This window comes from Petromyzon marinus (genome assembly GCF_048934315.1).
Source record: "Petromyzon marinus isolate PM22_M1 ecotype Great Lakes invasive population chromosome 84 unlocalized genomic scaffold, UKy_Petmar_22M1.pri1.0 chr84_unloc.1, whole genome shotgun sequence".
NCBI lineage: Eukaryota > Metazoa > Chordata > Hyperoartia > Petromyzontiformes > Petromyzontidae > Petromyzon > Petromyzon marinus.
The window spans coordinates 217,501-240,639 of record NW_027422638.1 but is presented as its reverse complement, the minus strand read 5'-3'; the positions used below and the strand labels follow the sequence as shown (position 1 = coordinate 240,639).

The 23,139-nt window shown below is 51.4% G+C and overlaps 1 protein-coding gene across 3 annotated transcripts in view; it reads left to right on the top strand.

Annotated features, from left to right (window-relative positions):
- LOC116938430 (uncharacterized) overlaps positions 1-23,139 on the top strand; it is a 34,638-nt gene that overhangs the window by 8,912 nt on the left and 2,587 nt on the right. For 2 of the 3 annotated variants that reach the window (XM_032945542.2, XM_076059014.1), the window contains 4 exons: positions 2,223-2,291; positions 6,846-6,984; positions 16,925-17,041; positions 21,971-22,048. In XM_032945542.2, the coding sequence (XP_032801433.2) occupies positions 2,223-2,291; positions 6,846-6,984; positions 16,925-17,041; positions 21,971-22,048 (403 nt within the window). The remainder of the gene's footprint in view (positions 1-2,222; positions 2,292-6,845; positions 6,985-16,924; positions 17,042-21,970; positions 22,049-23,139) is intronic. The other variant, XM_076059015.1, reaches the window with a different exon arrangement.

Genomic DNA, 23,139 nt, shown 5'->3' with positions numbered 1-23,139 from the left:
AGCATCTACATCATCATTAGAACTCTTTTGCCAGTACCAAAATATGATAAGAGGGTTTTTCCCCTTTTTTCCTGGCAACTTAACTGAAACCTTTTTTACAAGGATTCGTGCTACTGCATTAACCACAATACCTGCAGTCAAAATGCAAAACAAAAAGCACACACACACTCTGATCACGTGATGCATTGTCCTTGAAACTGATTGGTCCACACCAAGGGGAAAAACCCCTATTATTATATTTTGGTACTGGCAAAGGAGGTCTAATAATGATGTAGATGCTCACCCCGAGCCCTCATTACTTTGATAGCGACATTGTCTTTGAGCTGTGTAAACGCCTTTTGGCGTCATCTTTGTCGAGCACCAATTGGGTCGAGGCTCAAAAGAAAGCCGTCCCTTGGTGTGGACCAATCAGTTTCAAGGACAATGCATCATGTGATCATAGTGTGTGTGTGTGTGTGTTTTTGTTTGCATTTTGACTGCAGGTATTGTGGTTAATGCAGTAACATGAATCCTTCTAAAAAGGTTTCAGTTTTGTTGCAGGAAAAAATGGGAAAAACCCCTATTATTATATTTTGGTACTGGCAAAAGAGGTGTGATGGTGATGATGATGAGATAAACAGCTTTTGTTCGGCCGGATAGAGGGGGCTAAATGGGTGTGGCACCGGCTGGAGAAGAGATGGGAGTGACGTGGTACAGGAGGACGTGGAGCTGAGTGGACTTGCCCATGACCGGTACCAGCGGGCTAGAGAAGAGATGGAGTGACGTGGTACGGGAGGACGTGGAGCTGAGTGGACTTGCCGATGACCGGTACCAGCGGTGTCAAGATCGGCCTCTGTGGAGGAGGCTCGTGAAGGACGCTGCTACTGGGCTAGTGCCAGGCTAGGTGCACCTTGAGGCTACTGGGCAGTTGGAGGCAGTCGCCCTCCAACAACAACGGAGGGCGGAGGAGCGGCGCTCACAACAACGAGCGGAACGCCGGGCGGCTAAAGCACAGCAGGTTGGCACAGTAGGGGGCACAGGTGGTGCATCAGCCAGTCATCTCAGTCAGTCGACCCGTGGCACCTGCTGGGTCTGCCCCGTGACCTCCTGCCAGCGTGCCTTCGACACTTCACGTGGCCTCAGGGTGCACATAGCCTGGCACAAGCGTCGTGGTGACGTCACCGCCACTTAGTGGCTAATGGCGGATGTCGTTCGTGAGTGGGTGAGTGGGTGGGTGGGTGGGTAGGTGGGTGAGTACCAACACGAGATGGAGTGATGCTGTGCAAGGGGACGTGGAGCTGGATGAACTTACCGGTGACCGGTACCGACGGTGTCAAGACCGGCTTCTCCGTCGGGAGGCTTGTGAAGGACGCTGCTACTGGGCATTGCCCAGGCTAGGTGCGCTTTGAGTGAGGCTACCAGTCAGTCGCCCTTCAGCAACAACAACAACAACAAGAGGGCAAGCGGGCGGCGGGGGCGGGCGCAGGGCGAGGTAAAACGCGGCAGGTTAGCGCAGCCGGGGGGTGGGGTGGAGTGAGGGGGGCACAGGTGGCGCATCAGCCAGTCGTCTCGGTCAGTCGACACGTGACACCTGGTACCCTGTCCGATGGCCTCACTCCTGCGCCTTGCCTGGCACAGGCAGGTGCCGCGGTGACATCACACCTCCACTTTGGTGGCGAATGGCGGCTTGCTATTGTTGTGTTGTGTGTGTGTGTGTGGGGATGCGGTGGTGCGGTGGTGGTGGTGGTAGGGGGGTGGAGGGGAAGCGGTTAGCACTCGGCACCGCTCCGAACCCGGCAGGGGACCCGGCTTCGATTTCCGCTCGCGGGCGCCAACGTCGCCCGTTGACTATGATTATCTGAGCCGCTCCTTGGCCTCCCCAAATGTCGACTCGGCCTCACGTGAGTGTCTGGTGCCGTGGTGGAGACGTACGTTGGCCGGGCGGGCGTGGCGCTGGCTACAACACCCCTCCCCTGCTCTTGTGCCAATGTGCGGGTCTACATCACAGTGCCGGTCTTCGTAGGCGCTACCCGCTGCCCGCTAACAGCACTTGCCCCAGCAGTGTTAAGGCTACACGGGGGATCTTTGTGTGTTGGTGCTGGCCACCCACCCACCCACCCACCTCCCCCGCTCCTCTTGTGCTGTAGTGGCAGCCAACAGCAGTTGGCCCGGCGGCCTTGTTGGGAGGCTACATGGGGGTCCTTTGTGTGTATCCATGCGTGCCTCCGTGTGTCTCCGTTCAGTGCAACTCTGCGCAACAAGCGGAAAATCAGTTCCACTGCGACCATACACATTGACAACTTGAAAAGAGAGTAAGTGCCTGTGTTGTCAGTGTGTGTGTGTCGGTGTGTGTGTGTCGGTGTGTGTGTGTCGGTATCAGCGAATGTGTGTCTGTGTCTTTGTTCCTTTGTGTCTTTGTGCGTGTCAATGTGCGTGTGCGTGCGTGTGTGTGTGTGTGTGTGCGTACGCTGTGGTGGGCAGTGCCAATGGGAGGTGGGCCAACTTTGATTGGCCATTCCCCTCGTGGCGTCTGTAACCACCACAGGGGCCAAATGGGGGGCTCTGGACGGGTGCGAGGGGCTGGTAACCCCTCCGCCTTCAATTAATTACCCACTAAACTACGAGTTAAAAAAATGTATTAAGCTTGTGCCGGAGGCCCCGGCGGGGACAGGCGTCTATGACGTCTCCTGGCCAAACCCCAATTTGGCGGAGCCAGGAGACTGAATCCTTGCCCTCGGGGTTCCCCCAGAAACAACGAAAAGCCACTACGTGTGGCCACGTGGAATGTTCGAACGCTCGCTGCGGAGGAGAGGCTGCCCACTCCTTTGTCGGGAGCTGGACCGGTACCGCCTGGATCTCTGCGGTATTCAGGAGGTCCAGTGGACCGGCTCTGGCTCCTGCCACCACGAGGGGTGGACAGTCCTCTACTCGGGGCAGCAGACTGCCAAACAACAGGGAGTGGCTCTTCTGAGCAGAAGAATGAAGGGGGCGTGGGAGCGTGGCGGGGAGTTGTGGGAAGCTGTAAGCCCCAGGCTACTTTGGGCTCGCCTTCCCATCAAGCAGAGGCGAGGAGTGGTGGTCGTGGTTACTGAAGACGAACATCCGTGGAGGGATGCAGGCAAAGCCGATGAGTCAGATGCCTTCTATGACCTCCTGTCACAGGTGCTGGCTAAAGTGGCCCCTCCGGATAGAGTCATCTTGTTGGGTGACTTCAATGCCTGAGTTGGTCATGATGCTTGCACCTGGTCTGGAGTGATTGGAAGTCATGGGCCAGATCAGCTAAATAACAACAGCAGGAGGCTGATAGTTTTTTGTGCAGCCCATGGACTTGTATTTACCAACGCGCTGTTCCGGCATTGGCGCATCCACACAACATCATGGGTGCATGCCGGATCTTAGCAAGAACATCTGCTGGACTACATAGTGACGGACCAGTGAATGCGAGCCGATGTCCTTGACACCAGGACCTACCGTGGAGCTGATCTGCCCACTGACCATCGACTTGCCATCTGTAAGATGCGCCTGCCATTCTTCCACTCCGGTGGTGGGTGTACACCCAGAACCCCATTCAAACCCACAGTGGCATGGTCTCAGCTAGCTGATGAAAGTTGCAAGCGAGAATTTCACCATCGCTTGCGGCTGGGGTTGGCATCGTCCCCCACTCCTCCTGATGTCGAGGGGAAATGGGCGAGGTTTTGGACTGTGGCTCATGCAGCTGCAATGGCTGCTTTGGGTACACGGTCCAGACCTCCCCAGAGACCCTGGCTGACAGAGGAGGTGTTCAGGTCCTGAGAAAAAGCGACAGGCCCACTCTCATCGGCTACAGCATCCCACGTCACAGAGTGAGGAGGCTTACCGCAGCCTTCGCTCGGAGGTTTGGAGAGCCGTGAGGCACTGCAAGGATGGGTGGTGGTCGCGGGTTGCTGAGGAGATGGAGTCTGCCTCAATGGCCCGCGATCACAAATCCCTCTTTAATTCCATAAAAAAGTAACCTGCAGCGCCACACCTATCACCATCATTATGTGGAAAGAACGGTGATCCGATCTCTGACCCCCAGGAACAGGTTCGCAGATTTGCTGAGCATTTCTGTGAGGACCCGGGGGAGGGCAAATCCCTCAGCCTGGAAACATCGTGGGGAAAAGTGGGGATGACCCTGCCGAGGCTGCGGTGCCTAAAATATTGGAGGAGGAAGTCACCCCCTGTGAGTGGCTGGCTGAGGTGCCATCCGTTGAGGAAATACTGAAGGCGATCCAGAGTCTGAGACCAGGAAAGGCATCGGGCAGAGTTGATCTGCCAAGCGAAATGCTGAGGGAGGGTGGCGTTTATGTGCAGACTGCACTAAGTGACATCATAACAACAGTCTGGACCACTGGACGGGTTTTGCAGGATTGGAAGGATGCCCTGGTGGTCCCCCTCTTTAAGAAGGGGGACCGCACAGACTGTAACAACTACAGGGGCATTTCACTCCTCAGTGTGCCGGGAAAGGTCCTGGCAAGGATTATTCAGCATCGTCTTGCCAGGAATGTTGAGGAGAGGCTTGCGGAGCCCCAATGCAGTTTCAGGAAAGGGCGGTCCTGCACAGATGCCATATTTTCTGTCCGTCTGCTACAGCAGAGGTGTAGGGAATTCCAGCAAGACCTACATCTCTGCTTTATTGACCTGGTCAAGACCTATGATACCATCAGTAGGCCTGGGCTCTTGGTTATTCTTCGTGCTTTCGGAGTCCCTGACCCTCTGCTAACGCTCATTCAGGACCTTCATGATGGTGAGCAGGCCCGGGTAAAACTACGTGGCCGGGAGTCAGAGCCATTCCCTGTACACCTTGGGGTGCGACAGGGATGTCCTCTGGCTCCCACATTATTTAACATCTATTTTGACCACGTAGTTCGTGAAGCCTTCAGTAGCTGTACCGGGGGATTCTCCATATGGTACAGATATAATGGGAGGCTAATCGATGCCCGGGTGCGGTCAAGGGATGGCTCCCTATTGCTCAACCACGTTATGTATGCTGATGATTTGGTAATAGCTGCTCAGTCAGAGGAGGAGTTGGAGACGCTGCTGCTGATACTGGAGCGTGCCACTAAGAGGTGGGGCCTTACCATCAGCCCCACCAAAACTAAGCACCTGACTGGGTATTTTGTACCATCGGACACTCCACCCCCACAACTCCCAATCGGTGATGGGGCAGTTGTGGAGAGAGTGGAGAGTTTCCCATACCTGGGCAGTGTGCATATGACTGGCTCCAGTTTAACAGCAGAGGTCTCACTCCGAATCAGTCGAGCGGCAATATCTTTTCATCGGTTTGCGTAACGCTGTGTGGAAGCTACCTGGTCTGTCGCTCCGCACTAAGCTTCAGGTCTTCTCGGCCACGGTCATTCCCTCCCTTCTCTACGCTTGCGAAACGTGGACCCCCCTAATGGAATATCTTCGCCAGTTAGAAACATTTAGGCTGGCCTGCCTACGATCCATCCTGGGTTTAACCAGACTGGATTGTGTGAGGAGCTCACAAATCCTTGAAAGATCTGGGCAGGGTCCCATCGGTGAGCTCCTCCGGCAGGCAAGGCTGCGATGGCTGGGTCATGTAGCCCGCATGCCCAGCCACCGCATGCCGAAACAGCTTTTGTTTGGCCGGATTGAGGGGGCTAAGCGGGCGCGGCACGGGCTAGAGAAGAGATGGAGTGATGTGGTACAGGAGGACGTGGAGCTGAGTGGACTTGCCGATGACTGGTACCAGCGGTGTCAAGATCGGCCTCTGTGGAGGAGGCTCGTGAAGGACGCTACTGGGCAGTTGGAGGCAGTCGCCCTCCAACAACAACGGAGGGCGGAGGAGCGACGCTCAGAACAACGAGCGGAGCGCCGGGTGGCTAAAGCACAGCAGGTTGTCACAGTAGGGGGCACAGGTGGTACACCAGCCAGTCATCTCAGTCAGTCGACCCGTGGCACCTGGGTCTGCCCCGTGACCTCCTGCCAGCGGGCGTTCGACACTTCACGTGGCCTCAGGGTGCACATAGCCTGGCACAAGCGTCGTGGTGATGTCACTGCCACTTAGTGGCGAATGGCGGTTGTTGTTGTTGTCATTGTCTGTGTCAGTGTGTGTGTCAGTGTGTGTGTCAGTGTGTGTATCTGTGTGTGTGTCAGTGTGTGTCAGTGTGTGTGTCAGCGTGTGTCAGTGTCTGTGCCAGTGTGTGTGTCAGTGTGTGTGTCATTGTCTGTGGCAGTGTGTGTGTCCGTGTGTGTGTCAGTGTGTGTCATTGTCTGTGTCAGTGTGTGTGTCCGTGTGTGTGTCAGTGTCTGTGTCAGTGTGTGTGTCAGTGTGTGTGTGTCAGTGTGTGTGTCAGTGTGTGTGTGTCAGTGTGTGTCAGTGTGTGTGTCAGCGTGTGTGTCAGTGTGTGTGTCAGCGTGTGTGTCAGCGTGTGTGTCAGCGTGTGTGTCAGTGTGTGTGTCAGTGTGTGTGTGTCATTGTCCGTGTCTGTGTGTGTCTCAGCGTGTGTCTCAGCGTGTGTGTCAGTGTCTGTGTCAGTGTGTGTGTCAGTGTGTCTGTCTGCGTGTGTGTCTGCGTGTGTGTTTGTGTCTGCGTGTGTGTCAGCGTGGGTGTCATTGTCTGTGTCAGTACGTGTGTCTCGGTGTGTGTGTCAGCGTCTGTGTCAGCGTGCGTGTCATCGTCTGTGTCTCAGCGTGCGTGTCATCGTCTGTGTCTCAGCGTGCGTGTCAGTGTGTGTGTCAGCGTGTGTGTCATTGTCTGTGTCAGCGTCTGTGTCTCAGCGTGCGTGTCATCGTCTGTGTCTCAGCGTGCGTGTCATCGTCTGTGTCTCAGCGTGCGTGTCAGTGTCTGCGTCCACTAACCCACCCATCCACCGGTGCCCCAGGTGGAGTGACATGTCCCGTCTCTGTGTTCCACTGGGGCCTGCATCGGCCTCCGCCCAGTGGGACAGAGGAGGTGCAAACTCGTTGGCCCTGCTTTCCGCCAGGCTGGAGGAGGCCCAGGCAAGACGGTCGGCCATGACGGTACGCAAACACCTCGGCCACAAATGAAACCCCCGGGCACTGGACTGGACTGAACTAAACTAAACAAAAAACTGAGCGGTTTAAAAAACAAACAAAATACTCTTTGCTTCTTCCGGTATTATTGGTGGTGGTGGTGATGGTGGTGGTTATTGTGATTGTGGAGGAGGTGGTGGTGTTGATGGAGGTGGTGTTGGAGGTGGTATTATTGGTGGTGATGGTGGTGGTGATTGTGATTGTGAAGGAGGTGGTGGAGGAGGTGGTGGTGTTGATGGAGGTGGTGTTGGAGGTGCTATTATTGGTGGTGATGGTGGTGGTGGTGGAGGAGGTGGTGTTGATGGAGGTGGTATTATTGGTGGTGGTGATGGTGGTGATTGTGATTGTGAAGGAGGTGGTGGTGTTGATGGAGGTGGTATTATTGGTGGTGATGGTGGTGATTGAGATTGTGAAGGAGGATGGGTGTTGATGGTGGTGTTGGAGGTGGTATTATTGGTGATGGTGGTGATTGTGAAGGAGGAGGTGGTGCTGATGGTGTTGGTGTTGGAGGTGGTATTATTGGTGATGGTGGTGGTGATTGTGAAGGAGGTGGTGGTGTTGATGGAGGTGGTGTTGGAGATGGTATTATTGGTGGTGGTGGAGGAGGTCGTGGTTTTGGAGGTGGTATTATTTGTGGTGATGGTGGTGGTGATTGTGATTGTGGAGGAGGTGGTGGTGTTGATGGAGGTGGTGTTGGAGGTGGTATTATTGGTGGTGGTGGAGGTCGTGGTTTTGGAGGTTTTTATTATTTGTGGTGATGGTGGTGGTGATTGTGATTGTGGAGGAGGTGGTGGTGTTGATGGAGGTGGTGTTGGAGGTGGTGACTTTACCGAAAGAACCAAGAATAATAATTTTGTTGTTTTACAATAATTTTATTGTTTTATATTTTATTATTTTATTGTTTCCCCTTCTACGTGGTGGTGACTTTACCGAAATAACCAAGAATAATAATTTTATTGTTTTATATTTTTATTATTTTATTGTTTCCCCTTCTACGTGGTGGTGACTTTACCGAAAGAACCAAGAATAATAATTTTATTGTTTTACAATAATTTTATTGTTTTATATTTTTATTATTTTATTGTTTCCCTTCTACGTGGTGGTGACTTTACCGAAAGAACCAAGAATAATAATTTTATTGTTTTATATTTTTATTATTTTATTGTTCCCCTATCTACGTGGTGGTGACTTTACCGAAAGAACCAAGAATAATAATTTTGTTGTTTTACAATAATTTTATTGTTTTATATTTTTATTATTTTATTGTTTCCCCTTCTACGTGGTGGTGACTTTACCGAAAGAACCAAGAATAATAATTTTATTGTTTTACAATAATTTTATTGTTTTATATTTTTATTATTTTATTGTTTCCCTTCTACGTGGTGGTGACTTTACCGAAAGAACCAAGAATAATAATTTTATTGTTTTATATTTTTATTATTTTATTGTTCCCCTATCTACGTGGTGGTGACTTTACCGAAAGAACCAAGAATAATAATTTTATTGTTTTACAATAATTTTATTGTTTTATATTTTTATTATTTTATTGTTTCCCTTCTACGTGGTGGTGACTTTACCGAAAGAACCAAGAATAATAATTTTATTGTTTTATATTTTTATTATTTTATTGTTCCCCTATCTACGTGGTGGTGACTTTACCGAAAGAACCAAGAATAATAATTTTATTGTTTTACAATAATTTTATTGTTTTATATTTTTATTATTTTATTGTTTTCCCTGTCTACGTGGTGGTGACTTTACCGAAAGAACCAAGAATAATAATTTTATTGTTTTACAATAATTTTATTGTTTTATAATTTTATTGTTTCCCTTCTACGTGGTGGTGACTTTACCGAAAGAACCAAGAATAATAATTTTATTGTTTTACAATCATTTTATTGTGTTTTATATTTTTTATTATTTTATTGTTTCCCTTCTACGTGGTGGTGACTTTACCCAAATAACCAAGAATAATAATTTTATTGTTTTACAATAATTTTATTGTTTTATATTTTTATTATTTTATCGTTTCCCCCTATCTACGTGGCGGTGACTTTACCGAAAGAACCGAGAATACCATCGAAAGCTTCGTCAAACGACGAGAGGCTGATAGCGCGGACGCGCGGGTGATCAACTAGACTGCCCAACACGGCGACGCCGGACGTTGGCGCTTCTAGGAATAGGTTTTTACCCTTTTAACTGGCACAAAAGCTGACACCTTTATTCAAGGCATCGTGTTTGCAATAACCACAACACAAGCAGTCAAAATGCAAACAAAAGAGACAACTCTGATAATAATATTGGCACTGTCCTTGAATTTGATTGGTCCACACCCGAGACGGCTTTTCTTAGAGCCCTTTAGTCTCCATTGGTGTTGGACCAGAAGACGCCAAAAGGCGTACAACTCAAAAACAGCGCACTATCAGAGTTATTGAGGTGCTCGGGGTGAGCATTAACATTATGAGACCTCCTTTGCCAGAAACAAGATATAGGAATAGGTTTTACCCTTTTAACTGGCACAAAAACTGACACCTTTATTCAAGGTATCGTGTTTGCAATGACCACAACACAAGCAGTCAAAATGCAAACAAAAAAGACAACTCTGATAATAATAATTGGCACTGTCCTTGAATTTGATTGGTCCACACCCGAGACAAAGGAGGTCTCATAATGTTAATGCTCACCCCGAGCCCTCAATAACTCTGATAGTGCGCTGTTTTTTGAGTTGTACGCCTTTTGGCGTCTTCTGGTCCAACACCAATGGAGACTAAAGGGCTCTAAGAAAAGCTGTCTCGGGTGTGGACCAATCAAATTCAAGGACAGTGCCAATATTATCAGAGTTGTCTCTTTTTTGTGTTGCATTTTGACTGCTTGTGTTGTGGTTATTGCAAACACGATGCTTTGAATAAAGGTGTCAGTTTTTGTGCCAGTTAAAAGGGTAAAAACCTATTCCAATATCTTGTTACTGGCAAAGGAGGTCTCATAATGTAAATGCTAACCACCCCGAGCACCTCAATAACTCTGATAGTACGCTGTTTTTTAGCTGTACGCCTTTTGGCGTCTTCTGGTCCAACACCAGTGGAGAGACTAAAGGGCTCTAAGAAAAGCCGTCTCGGGTGTGGACCAATCAAATTCAAGGACAGTGCCAATTATCATTATCAGAGTTGTCTCTTTTTTGTGTTGCATTTTGACTGCTTGTGTTGTGGTTATTGCAAACACGGTGCCTTGAATAAAGGTGTCATTTTTTGTGCCAGTTAAAAGGGTAAAAACCTATTCCTATATCATGTTATTGGCAAAGGAGGTCTCATAATGTAAATGCTAACCACCCCGAGCCCTCAATAACTCTGATAGTACGCTGTTTTTTAGCTGTACGCCTTTTGGCGTCTTCTGGTCCAACACCAGTGGAGAGACTAAAGGGCTCTAAGAAAAGCCGTCTCGGGTGTGGACCAATCAAATTCAAGGACAGTGCCAATTATTATTATCAGAGTTGTCTCTTTTTTGTGTTGCATTTTGACTGCTTGTGTTGTGGTCATTGCAAACACGATGCTTTGAATAAAGGTGTCAGTTTTTGTGCCAGTTAAAAGGGTAAAAACCTATTCCTATAACAGAAAACCGCTTCGTGTGGCCGCGTGGAATGTTCGAACGCTCGCTGCGGAGGAGAGGCTGCCCACTCCTCTGTCCGGGAGCACTGGACCGGTACCGCCTGGGTCTCTGCGGCATTCAGGAAGGGGGCGGGTGGGGGGGGGGGGGAGGCCAGGAGGCTAACCCAACGACATCAAGGCCGCTGCTAGGCTCCTGTGCAGCCCGTGGTGCCGACGAGTCCGGACGCCTCCTGTGTGACCTCCTGTCACAGGCGCTGGCTAAAGCCGCTCCCTCGGGATGCAGTCGCCCCCTTGTGTGTGTCTGCTCGGCTTCTTCAGTGCCCCGAGTTGTTCGCGATGCCTGCACCTGGGCCTGGCAGCGATTTGAAAAGGCACGGGCCAGATCGGCTCGGATGCCAACGGCGGGGGGGGGGGGGGGGGGGGAGGCTGCTAGATTTTTTTTTTCCGGTTGTCCCCGAGTATCGAACGGACGCCGGTTTTGTCGTCTGCTGGACTGCGTGGAGCGGCGGATGCGGGGCCCACGTCCTTGACGCCGAGGATTTACCGTGGAGCTGATCTGCCCACCGACCATCGGACTTGCCGTCTGTAAAGGCGCGGCTTTGCCGTTCTTCCGCTCCGGTGGGTGGGCGTGTACCGCCCAGGACCACATTCACACCTAAGGTAGCCTGGTCTCGGCTAGCTGACGAAAGTTTGCAAGCGAGAATTTCGTCGTCGCCTGTGGCTGTGGTTGGCATCGTCCCCCCACTCCCTCCTGATGTCGAGGGTGAATGAGGGTGAGGTTTAGGACTGTGACTCATGCAGCTGCAGTGGCTGCTTTGGGTACGCGGTCCAGACCTCCCCAGAGACCCTGGCTGACAGAGGAGGTGTTCAGGCTGGCTGAGAAAAAGCGACAGGCCCATTGTCATCGGCTACAGAATCCCACGTCGGAGAATGAGGAGGCTTACCGCAGCCTTCGCTCGGAGGTTCGGAGAGCCGTGAGGCGCTGCAAGGATGGGTGGTGGTCGCGGGTTGCTGAGGAGATGGAGTCTGCGTCAGTGGCCCGCGATCACAAATCTCAATTTAACTCCATCAAAAAAGTAACCTGCAGCGCCACACCTATCACCATCACTAGGGGAAAGAACGGTGATCCAATCTCCGACCCCCAGGTACTGTTTTGCATACTTGCTGAACATTTGTGAGGTCCTGGGGGAAGGGACATCCCTCTGCTAGGAAAACATCGTGGCACAAAGTGAGGATGACCCTGCTGAGGCTGCGGTGCCTCAAATATTGGAAGAAGTCACCCCCTGTGAGTGGCTGGCTGAGGTGCCATCTGGTGAGGAAGTATTGAAGGCGATCCGGAGTCTGAGACCAGGAAAGGCAGCGGGCAGAGATGATCTCCCAAGCGAAATGCTGAGGGAGGGTGGCGTTTGTGCACAGACTGCCCTATATGACATCATAACAACAGTCTGGACCACTGGACGGGTTCCGCAGGATTGGAAGGATGCCCTGGTGGTCCCCCTTTTTAAGAAAGGGGACTACCAGGGCACAGACTGTAACAACTACAGGGGCATCTCACTCCTCAGTGTGCCGGGAAAGGTCCTGGCAAGGATTATTCAGCATCGCCTTGCCAGGCACGCTGAGGAGAGGCTTGCAGAGCCCCATTGTGAGTTCAGATGCCATATTTTCTGTTTGTCTGCTACATCAGAGGTGTAGGGAATCCCAACAAGACCTGCATCTCTGCTTTATTGACCTGGTCAAGGCCTATGATACCATCAGTAGGCCTGGGCTCTGGGTTGTTCTTCGTGCTTTCGGAGTCCCTGACCCTCTGCTCACGCTCATTAAGGACCTTCATGATGGTGAGCGGACCCGGGTAAAACTACGTGGCCGGGAGTCAGAGCCATTCCCTGTACACCTTGGGGTGCGACAGGGATGTCCTCTGGCTCCCACATTATTTAACATCTATTTTGACCACCTAGTTCGTGAAGCTGTACCGGAGGAATTTACATCTGGTACAGATACAATGGGAGGCTGATCGATGCCCGGGTGCGGTCAAGGTATGGCTCCCTATTGGTCAACCACGTTATGTATGCCGATGATTTGGTAATTGCTGCTCACTCAAAGGAGGAGTTGGAGGTGTTGCTTCTGAATCTGGAGCTTACCAATAAGAGGTGGGGCCTTACCATCAGCCCCACCAAAACTAAGCACCTGCCTGGGTATTTTGTACCATCGGACACTCCACCCCCACAACTCCCAATCGGTGATGGGGCAGTTGTGGAGAGAGTGGAGAGTTTCCCATACCTGGGCAGTGTGCTTATGACTGGCTCCAGTTTAACAGCAGAGGTCTCACTCCGAATCAGTCGAGCGGCAATATCTTTTCATCGGTTGCGTAACGCTGTGTGGAAGCTACCTGGTCTGTCGCTCCGCACGAAGCTTCAGGTCTTCTCGGCCACGGTCATTCCCTCCCTTCTCTACGCTTGTGAAACGTGGACCCCCTTAATGGAACATCTTCGCCGGTTAGAAACATTTAGGCTGGCCTGCCTACGATCCATATCCTGGGTTTAACCAGGCAGGAGTCTGTGAGGAGCTCACAAATCCCTTGAAGGGTCTGGACAAAGTCCCACGGGTGAGCTCCTCTGGCAGGCAAGGCTGCGTTGGCTGGGCCTCTATGAGTATGGGTCTCTGTGGGTCTCTGTGGGTCTGTATGAGTGTGGGTCTCTATGAGTGTGGGTCTCTGTGGGTCTCTGTGAGTGTGGGTCTCTATGAGTGTGGGTCTCTGTGGGTCTCTGTGAGTATGGGTCTCTGTGAGTATGGGTCTCTGTGAGTGTGGGTCTCTGTGGGTCTCTGTGAGTGTGGGTCTCTGTGAGTGTGGGTCTCTATGAGTGTGGGTCTCTGTGGGTCTCTGTGAGTGTGGGTCTCTGTGAGTGTGGGTCTCTATGAGTGTGGGTCTCTGTGGGTCTCTGTGAGTGTGGGTCTCTGTGGGTTCAATGAGTGTGGGTCTCTGTGGGTTCTATGAGTGTGGGTCTCTGTGGGTCTCTATGAGTGTGGGTCTCTGTGGGTCTCTATGAGTATGGGTTTCTGTGGGTTCTATGAGTGTGGGTCTCTGTGGGTTCTTTGAGTGTGGGTCTCTGTGGGTTCTATGAGTGTGAGTCTCTGTGGGTCTCTATGAGTATGGGTCTCTGTGAGTGTGGGTCTCTGTGAGTGTGGGTCTCTGTGAGTGTGGGCCTCTGTGAGTCTCTGTGAGTGTGGGTCTCTGTGGGTCTCTGAGTGTGGGTCTCTGAGTGTGGGTCTCTATGAGTGTGAGTCTCTATGAGTATGGGTCTCTGTGAGTGTGGGTCTCTGTGAGTGTGGGTCTCTGTGGGTCTCTGTGAGTGTGGGTCTCTGTGGGTCTCTGTGGGTCTATGAATATGGGTCTCTGTGGGTCTCTGTGAGTGTGGGTCTCTGTGAGTGTGGGTCTCTGTGGGTCTCTGTGAGTATGGGTCTCTGTGGGTCTATGAATATGGGTCTCTGTGGGTCTCTATGAGTATGGGTCTGTGCGTCTCTGTGGGTCTCTGTGAGTGTGGGTCTCTGTGGGTCTCTGTGGGTCTCTATGAGTATGGGTCTCTGTGGGTCTCTATGAGTATGCGTCTCTGTGGGTCTCTATGAGTGTGGGTCTCTGTGAGTGTGGGTCTCTGTGAGTGTGGGTCTCTGTGGGTCTCTGTGAGTGTGGGTCTCTGTGGGTCTCTGTGAGTATGGGTATCTATGAGTGTGGGTCTCTATGAGTGTGAGTCTCTATGAGTGTGGGTCTCTGTGAGTGTGGGTATCTATGAGTGTGAGTCTCTGTGAGTGTGGGTCTCTGTGGGTCTCTGTGAGTGTGGGTCTCTATGAGTGTGGGTCTCTGTGAGTGTGGTTCTCTGTGGGTCTCTGTGAGTGTGGGTCTCTGTGGGTCTCTATGAGTATGGGACTCTGTGAGTGTGGGTCTCTGTGAGTCTGTAGAAACACGTTTAGAGTATTTGGCTGATGATGATGATATCAGCCACTTGGTTGAGCTGCTGTTATTTGTGATGGCCGGGTCGGTCATCTCACGAAGATCGATATGAGTGGGTGAGTGATTGAGTGGGTGGGTGAATTAGTGAGTGGGTGAGTGAGTGATTGAGTGGTTGGGTGGGTGGGTGAATTAGTGAGTTGGTGAGTGAGTGAGAGGGTCGGTGAATGAGTGAGTGATTGAGTGAGTGAGTAGATGGGTGGTTGAGTGATTGAGAGAGTGGGTGCGTGCGTGGGTGGGTGGGTGAGTGAGTGGGTGGGTGAATTAGTGAGTGAGTGAGTGGGTGAGTGAGTGAATGAGTGGGTGGTTAGGTGAGTGGGTGGGTGGGTGAATTAGTGAGTGGGTGAGTGAGTGAGTGAGGGAATGAGTGGGTGGTTAGGTAAGTGAGTAGGTGGGTGGGTAAGTGATTGAGAGAGTGGGTGAGTGCATGGGTGAGCGAGTGGGTGGGTGAATTAGTGAGTGGGTGAGTGAGTGAATGAGTGGGTGGTTAGGTGAGTGGGTGGGTGAATTAGTGAGTAGGTGAGTGAGTGAATAAATGGGTGGGTAGGTAAGTGAGTTGGTGGGTGAGTGAGTGAGAGGGCCGGTGAATGAGTGAGTGAGTGGGTGTGTGATTGAGAGAGTGGGTAAGTGAATAGGTGGGTGGGTGAGTGATTGAGAGAGTGGGTGAGTGGGTGAGTGAGTAGGTGAGTGTGTGGGTGAGTATGGGTGAGTGTTTGGGTGAGTGAGTGTATGGGTGAGTGAGTGAGTGGGTGAGTAGGTCAGTGTGTGGGTGAGTGTGTGGGTGAGTGAGTGAGTGTGTGGGTGAGTGAGTGAGTGAGTGGGTGAGTGAGTGAGTGAGTGTGTGGGTGAGTGTATGAGTGAGTGTGTTAGTGGGTGAGTGGGTGAGTGAGTGAGTAGGTGAGTGAGTAGGTGAGTGAGTAGGTGAGTGAGTGAGTGAGTGTATGGGTGAGTGAGTGGGTGGGTGAGTGAGTGGGTGGGTGAGTGTGTTAGTGAGTAGGTGAGTGAGTAGGTGAGTGTGTTAGTGAGTGTGTGGGTGAGTGGGTTAGTGGGTGAGTGGGTGAGTGTGTTAGTGAGTGTGTGGGTGTGTGTATGAGTGAGTGTGTTAGTGTGTTAGTGAGTGTGTGGGTGAGTGGGTGGGTGAGTGTGTGGGTGAGTGAGTGTGTGGGTGGGTGAGTGTGTTAGTGAGTGTGTGGGTGAGTGTATGGGTGAGTGTGTTATTGAGTGAGTGAGTGAGTGTGTGGGTGAGTGAGTGTATGGGTGAGTGTATGGGTGAGTAGGTGAGTGGGTGGGTGAGTGTATGGGTGAGTGAGTGGGTGAGTGTATGGGTGAGTGAGTGGGTGAGTGTATGAGTGAGTGTGTTAGTGAGTGGGTGAGTGGGTGAGTGAACGGTCTTGTTCGGCGCTGCCGTTGCTGCTCGCTACTAACAGCACTTGGCCCCTACAGCCCTGAGCTTGTGGAACTACCTGGTGGACCTCTGTCTATACCTGTGTATGTGTGTATGTGTGCGTGTGTACGTGTGTGTGTGCATGTGTGTGTGTCTGTGCGTGTGTGCGTGTGTGTGTGTACGTGTGTGTGTGCATGTGCGTGTGTGTGTGTACGTGTGTGTTTGTACGTGTGTGTACGTGTGTGTGTACGCGTGTGTACGTGTGTGTACGTGTGTGTACATGTGTGTGTGCGTGTGTACGTGTGTGTGTGTACGTGTGTGTGTGTACGTATGTGTGTGTGTGTACGTGTGTGTGTACGTGTGTGTGTACCGTGTGCACGTGTGTGTGTACCGTGTGTGTGTGTGTCTGTGCGTGTGTGTGTACGTGTGTGTGTGTGTACGTGTGTGTGTACCGTGTGTGTGTGTGCCGTGTGTGTGTGTACCGTGTGTGTGTGTACGTGTGTGTACGTGTGTGTGTGTGTACGTGTGTGTACGTGTGCCTGCGTGCGTGTGTGTGTGTGCGTGTCGTTCTGTGTGTGTGTCGTGCCGTGTGTGTACGTGCGTGTGTGTACGTGTGTGTGTACCGTGTGTGTGTGTGTGTACGTGTGTGTGTGTATGCGTGTGTGTTTTTGTGTGTGTACGTGTGTGTGTGTACTTGTGTGTGCGTGCCTGCGTGTGTACGTGTGTACGTGTGTGTGTGTGTGTGTACCGTGTGTGTGTGTGTACGTGTGTGTACGTGTGTGTGTGCGTGTGTGTGTGCGTGTCGTTCTGTGTGTGTGTGTACCGTGTGTGTGTGTGTACGTACGTGTGTGTGTGTACGTGTCTGTGTGTACCGTGTGTGTGTGTACGTGTGTGTGTGCGTGTCGTTCTGTGTGTCGCCAGGAGGCGGTGGAGGAGGAGGAGGAGGAGCTGGAGTTGGAGGAGGAGCGAGTCGAGAGGCTGAGGAGCAGCAGAGCAGCGGGTGGACGAGCCCCGAGCCACACGGAGCAGCGTTCACGGGTGAGACGCATAGAGAGAGACACGGAGAGACACGTAGAGACACGGAGAGACACGGTGAGACACGTAGAGAGAGACACGGAGAGACACGGTTAGAGAGACACGGTGAGAGAGACACGGAGAGACACGGTGAGAGACACGGTGAGAGAGACACGGAGAGACATGTAGAGAGAGACACGGAGAGACATAGAGAGAGACATGGTGAGACACGTAGAGAGAGACACGGTGAGACACGTAGAGAGAGACACTTAGAGAGAGACACTTAGAGAGAGACACGGTGAGACACGTAGAGAGAGACACGTAGAGAGAGACACTTAGAGAGAGACACGGTGAGACACGTAGAGAGAGACACGTAGAGAGAGACACTTAGAGAGAGACACTTAGAGAGAGACACGTAGAGAGAGACACGGTGAGACACGTAGAGAGAGACACGTAGAGAGAGACACGGTGAGACACTTAGAGAGAGACACTTAGAGAGAGACACGTAGAGAGAGACACGGTGAGACACGTAGAGAGAGACACGTAGAGAGAGACACGGTGAGACACTTAGAGAGAGACACGTAGAGAGAGACACGTAGAGAGAGACACTTAGAGAGAGACACTTAGAGAGAGACACGGTGAGAGAGACACGTAGAGAGAGACACGTAGAGAGAGACACTTAGAGAGAGACACGTGAGAGAGACACTTAGAGAGAGACACGGTGAGAGAGACACGTAGAGAGAGACACGTAGAGAGAGACACGTAGAGAGAGACACGTAGAGAGAGACACGTAGAGAGAGACACGTAGAGAGAGACACTTAGAGAGAGACACGGTGAGAGAGACACGGTGAGAGAGACACTTAGAGAGAGACACGTAGAGAGAGACACGTAGAGAGAGACACGTAGAGAGAGACATGTAGAGAGAGACACGTAGAGAGAGACACGTAGAGAGAGACACGGTGAGACACTTAGACAGAGACACGGTGAGAGAGACACTTAGAGAGAGACACGGTGAGACACTTAGAGAGAGACACGGTGAGAGAGACACGGTGAGACACTTAGAGAGAGACATGGTAAGAGAGACACTTAGAGAGAGACACGGTGAGACACTTAGAGAGAGACATGGTAAGAGAGACACTTAGAGAGAGACACGTAGAGACACTTAGAGAGAGACACGTAGAGAGAGACACGGTGAGAGAGACACGTAGAGAGAGACACTTAGAGAGAGAGACTTGGAGAGAGACACTTAGAGAGAGACACGTAGAGACACTTAGAGAGAGACACGTAGAGAGAGACACTTAGAGAGAGACACTTAGAGAGAGACACGGTGAGAGAGACACGTAGAGAGAGACACATAGAGAGAGACACTTAGAGAGAGACACGGTGAGAGAGACACTTAGAGAGAGACACGGTGAGAGAGACACGTAGAGAGAGACACTTAGAGAGAGACACGTAGAGAGAGACACGTAGAGAGAGACACTTAGAGAGAGACACGGTGAGAGAGACACTTAGAGAGAGACACTTAGAGAGAGACACTTAGAGAGAGACACTTAGAGAGAGACACGGTGAGACACTTAGAGAGAGACACTTAGAGAGAGACACGGTGAGACACTTAGAGAGAGACATGTAGAGAGAGACACGTAGAGAGAGACACGTAGAGAGACACGTGGTGAGACACTTAGAGAGAGACACGTAGAGAGAGACACGTAGAGAGAGACACGGTGAGACACTTAGAGAGAGACACGGTGAGACACTTAGATAGAGACACGGTGAGACACTTAGAGAGAGACACTTAGAGAGAGACACTTAGAGAGAGACACGGTGAGAGAGACACTTAGAGAGAGACACTTAGAGAGAGACACTTAGAGAGAGACACGTAGAGAGAGACACGTAGAGAGAGACACGTAGAGAGAGACACTTAGAGAGAGACACGGTGAGACACTTAGACAGAGACACGTAGAGAGACACTTAGAGAGAGAGACACGGTGAGACACTTAGAGAGAGACACTTAGAGAGAGACACTTAGAGAGAGACACGGTGAGACACTTAGAGAGAGACACTTAGAGAGAGACACTTAGAGAGAGACACGGTGAGACACGTAGAGAGAGACACGTAGAGAGAGACACTTAGAGAGAGACACGGTGAGACACGTAGAGAGAGACACGTAGAGAGAGACACTTAGAGAGAGACACTTAGAGAGAGACACGTAGAGAGAGACACGGTGAGACACGTAGAGAGAGACACGTAGAGAGAGACACGGTGAGACACTTAGAGAGAGACACTTAGAGAGAGACACGTAGAGAGAGACACGGTGAGACACGTAGAGAGAGACACGTAGAGAGAGACACGGTGAGACACTTAGAGAGAGACACGTAGAGAGAGACACGTAGAGAGAGACACTTAGAGAGAGACACTTAGAGAGAGACACGGTGAGAGAGACACGTAGAGAGAGACACGTAGAGAGAGACACTTAGAGAGAGACACGTGAGAGAGACACTTAGAGAGAGACACGGTGAGAGAGACACTTAGAGAGAGACACGTAGAGAGAGACACGTAGAGAGAGACACGTAGAGAGAGACACTTAGAGAGAGACACGTAGAGAGAGACACGTAGAGAGAGACACTTAGAGAGAGACATGGTGAGAGAGACACTTAGAGAGAGACACTTAGAGAGAGACACTTAGAGAGAGACACTTAGAGAGAGACATGGTGAGACACTTAGAGAGAGACACGGTGAGACACTTAGAGAGAGACATGTAGAGAGAGACACGTAGAGAGAGACACGTAGAGAGAGACACGGTGAGACACTTAGACAGAGACACGGTGAGAGAGACACTTAGAGAGAGACACGGTGAGACACTTAGAGAGAGACACGGTGAGAGAGACACGGTGAGACACTTAGAGAGAGACATGGTAAGAGAGACACTTAGAGAGAGACACGGTGAGACACTTAGAGAGAGACATGGTAAGAGAGACACTTAGAGAGAGACACGTAGAGACACTTAGAGAGAGACACGTAGAGAGAGACACGGTGAGAGAGACACGTAGAGAGAGACACTTAGAGAGAGAGACTTGGAGAGAGACACTTAGAGAGAGACACGTAGAGACACTTAGAGAGAGACACGTAGAGAGAGACACTTAGAGAGAGACACTTAGAGAGAGACACGGTGAGAGAGACACGTAGAGAGAGACACGTAGAGAGAGACACGTAGAGAGAGACACTTAGAGAGAGACACGTAGAGAGAGACACTTAGAGAGAGACACGGTGAGAGAGACACTTAGAGAGAGACACGGTGAGAGAGACACGTAGAGAGAGACACGTAGAGAGAGACACGTAGAGAGAGACACTTAGAGAGAGACACGGTGAGAGAGACACTTAGAGAGAGACACTTAGAGAGAGACACTTAGAGAGAGACACTTAGAGAGAGACACGGTGAGACACTTAGGGAGAGACACTTAGAGAGAGACACGGTGAGACACTTAGAGAGAGACATGTAGAGAGAGACACGTAGAGAGAGACACTTAGAGAGAGACACGTAGAGAGAGACACGTAGAGAGAGACACGTAGAGAGAGACACTTAGAGAGAGACACGGTGAGACACTTAGACAGAGACACGTAGAGACACTTAGAGAGACACGTAGAGAGAGAGACACGGTGAGACACTTAGAGAGAGACACGTTGAGACACTTAGAGAGAGACACTTAGAGAGAGACACTTAGAGAGAGACACGGTGAGACACTTAGACAGAGACACGTAGAGACACTTAGAGAGAGACACGTAGAGAGAGACACGGTGAGACACTTAGAGAGAGACACGGTGAGACACTTAGAGAGAGACACTTAGAGAGAGACACTTAGAGAGAGACACTTAGAGAGAGACATTTAGAGAGAGACACTTAGAGAGAGACACGGTGAGACACTTAGAGAGAGACACGTAGAGAGAGACACGTAGAGAGAGACACTTAGAGAGAGACACTTAGAGAGAGACACGGTGAGACACTTAGAGAGAGACACGTAGAGAGAGACACGTAGAGAGAGACACGTAGAGAGAGACACTTAGAGAGAGACACTTAGAGAGAGACACGGTGAGACACTTAGAGAGAGACACGTTGAGACACTTAGAGAGAGACACTTAGAGAGAGACACTTAGAGAGAGACACGGTGAGACACTTAGACAGAGACACGTAGAGACACTTAGAGAGAGACACGTAGAGAGAGACACGGTGAGACACTTAGAGAGAGACACGGTGAGACACTTAGAGAGAGACACTTAGAGAGAGACACTTAGAGAGAGACACTTAGAGAGAGACATTTAGAGAGAGACACTTAGAGAGAGACACGGTGAGACACTTAGAGAGAGACACGTAGAGAGAGACACGTAGAGAGAGACACTTAGAGAGAGACACTTAGAGAGAGACACGTAGAGAGAGACACGGTGAGACACTTAGAGAGAGACACTTAGAGAGAGACACTTAGAGAGAGACACGGTGAGACACTTAGAGAGAGACACGTTGAGACACTTAGAGAGAGACACTTAGAGAGAGACACTTAGAGAGAGACACGGTGAGACACTTAGACAGAGACACGTAGAGACACTTAGAGAGAGACACGTAGAGAGAGACACGGTGAGACACTTAGAGAGAGACACGGTGAGACACTTAGAGAGAGACACTTAGAGAGAGACACTTAGAGAGAGACACTTAGAGAGAGACATTTAGAGAGAGACACTTAGAGAGAGACACGGTGAGACACTTAGAGAGAGACACGTAGAGAGAGACACGTAGAGAGAGACACTTAGAGAGAGACACTTAGAGAGAGACACGTAGAGAGAGACACGGTGAGACACTTAGAGAGAGACACGTAGAGAGAGACACGGTGAGAGAGACACGGTGAGAGAGAGACACAGTGTGACCCAGACCTCCCCTGACCCCTGACCCCTGACCCCTGACCCCAGCTCCCGCACTGCAGGGATCAGGATCAGCTGTCTCTCCCCCTCCTGCCGGACGACTGCTTCGTACAGACAGCCCAGCAGGTAGAGGGGCAGGCCCTGCAAGTGCCTGCCTCGAGTGAAGAGGGGTGGGTGGGTGGGTGTGGGTAGGGTGAGTAAGGTGGTGTGGGTGGGTGTGGGTGGTGTGGGTGGTGTGGGTGGTGTGGGTGGGTAGGGTGGGTGGGTAGTGTGGGTGGTGTGGGTGGGTGGTGTGGGTGGTGTGGGTGGGGTGAGTAAGGTGGGTGGGTGGTGTGGGTGGGTCTGGGTGGGTGGTGTGGGTGGGGTAGTGTGGGTGGGTGGGTGGGTGGTGTGGGTGGGTGGGTGGGTGGTGTGGGTGAGTAAGGTGGGTGGGGAAGGATGGAATCCAAACCTCCAACCCTTGTAGCTGTGAGGCATCACCCCTCACAGCCCCTCCCCTCATAACGCCCCCCCCACAACCCCCACACTCACTCACCCACTCACTCACCCACTCACTCACCCACTCACCCACTCACTCACTCACTCACCCACTCACTCACTCACTCACCCACTCACTCACCCACTCACTCACCCACTCACTCACTCACCCACTCACTCACTCACTCACCCACTCACTCACCCACTCACTCACTCACCCACTCACTCACTCACTCACTCACCCACTCACTCACTCACCCACTCACTCACTCACCCACTCACTCACTCACCCACTCACTCACCCACTCACTCACTCACCCACTCACTCACTCACCCACTCACTCACTCACCCACTCACTCACCCACTCACTCACCCACTCACTCACTCACTCACCCACTCACTCACTCACTCACCCACTCACTCACCCACTCACTCACCCACTCACTCACTCACTCACTCACCCACTCACTCACTCACCCACTCACTCACTCACCCACTCACTCACTCACCCACTCACTCACCCACTCACTCACTCACCCACTCACTCACCCACTCACTCACCCACTCACTCACTCACTCACCCACTCACTCACTCACTCACCCACTCACTCACTCACCCACTCACTCACTCACCCACTCACTCACTCACCCACTCACTCACCCACTCACTCACCCACTCACTCACTCACTCACCCACTCACTCACTCACTCACCCACTCACTCACCCACTCACTCACCC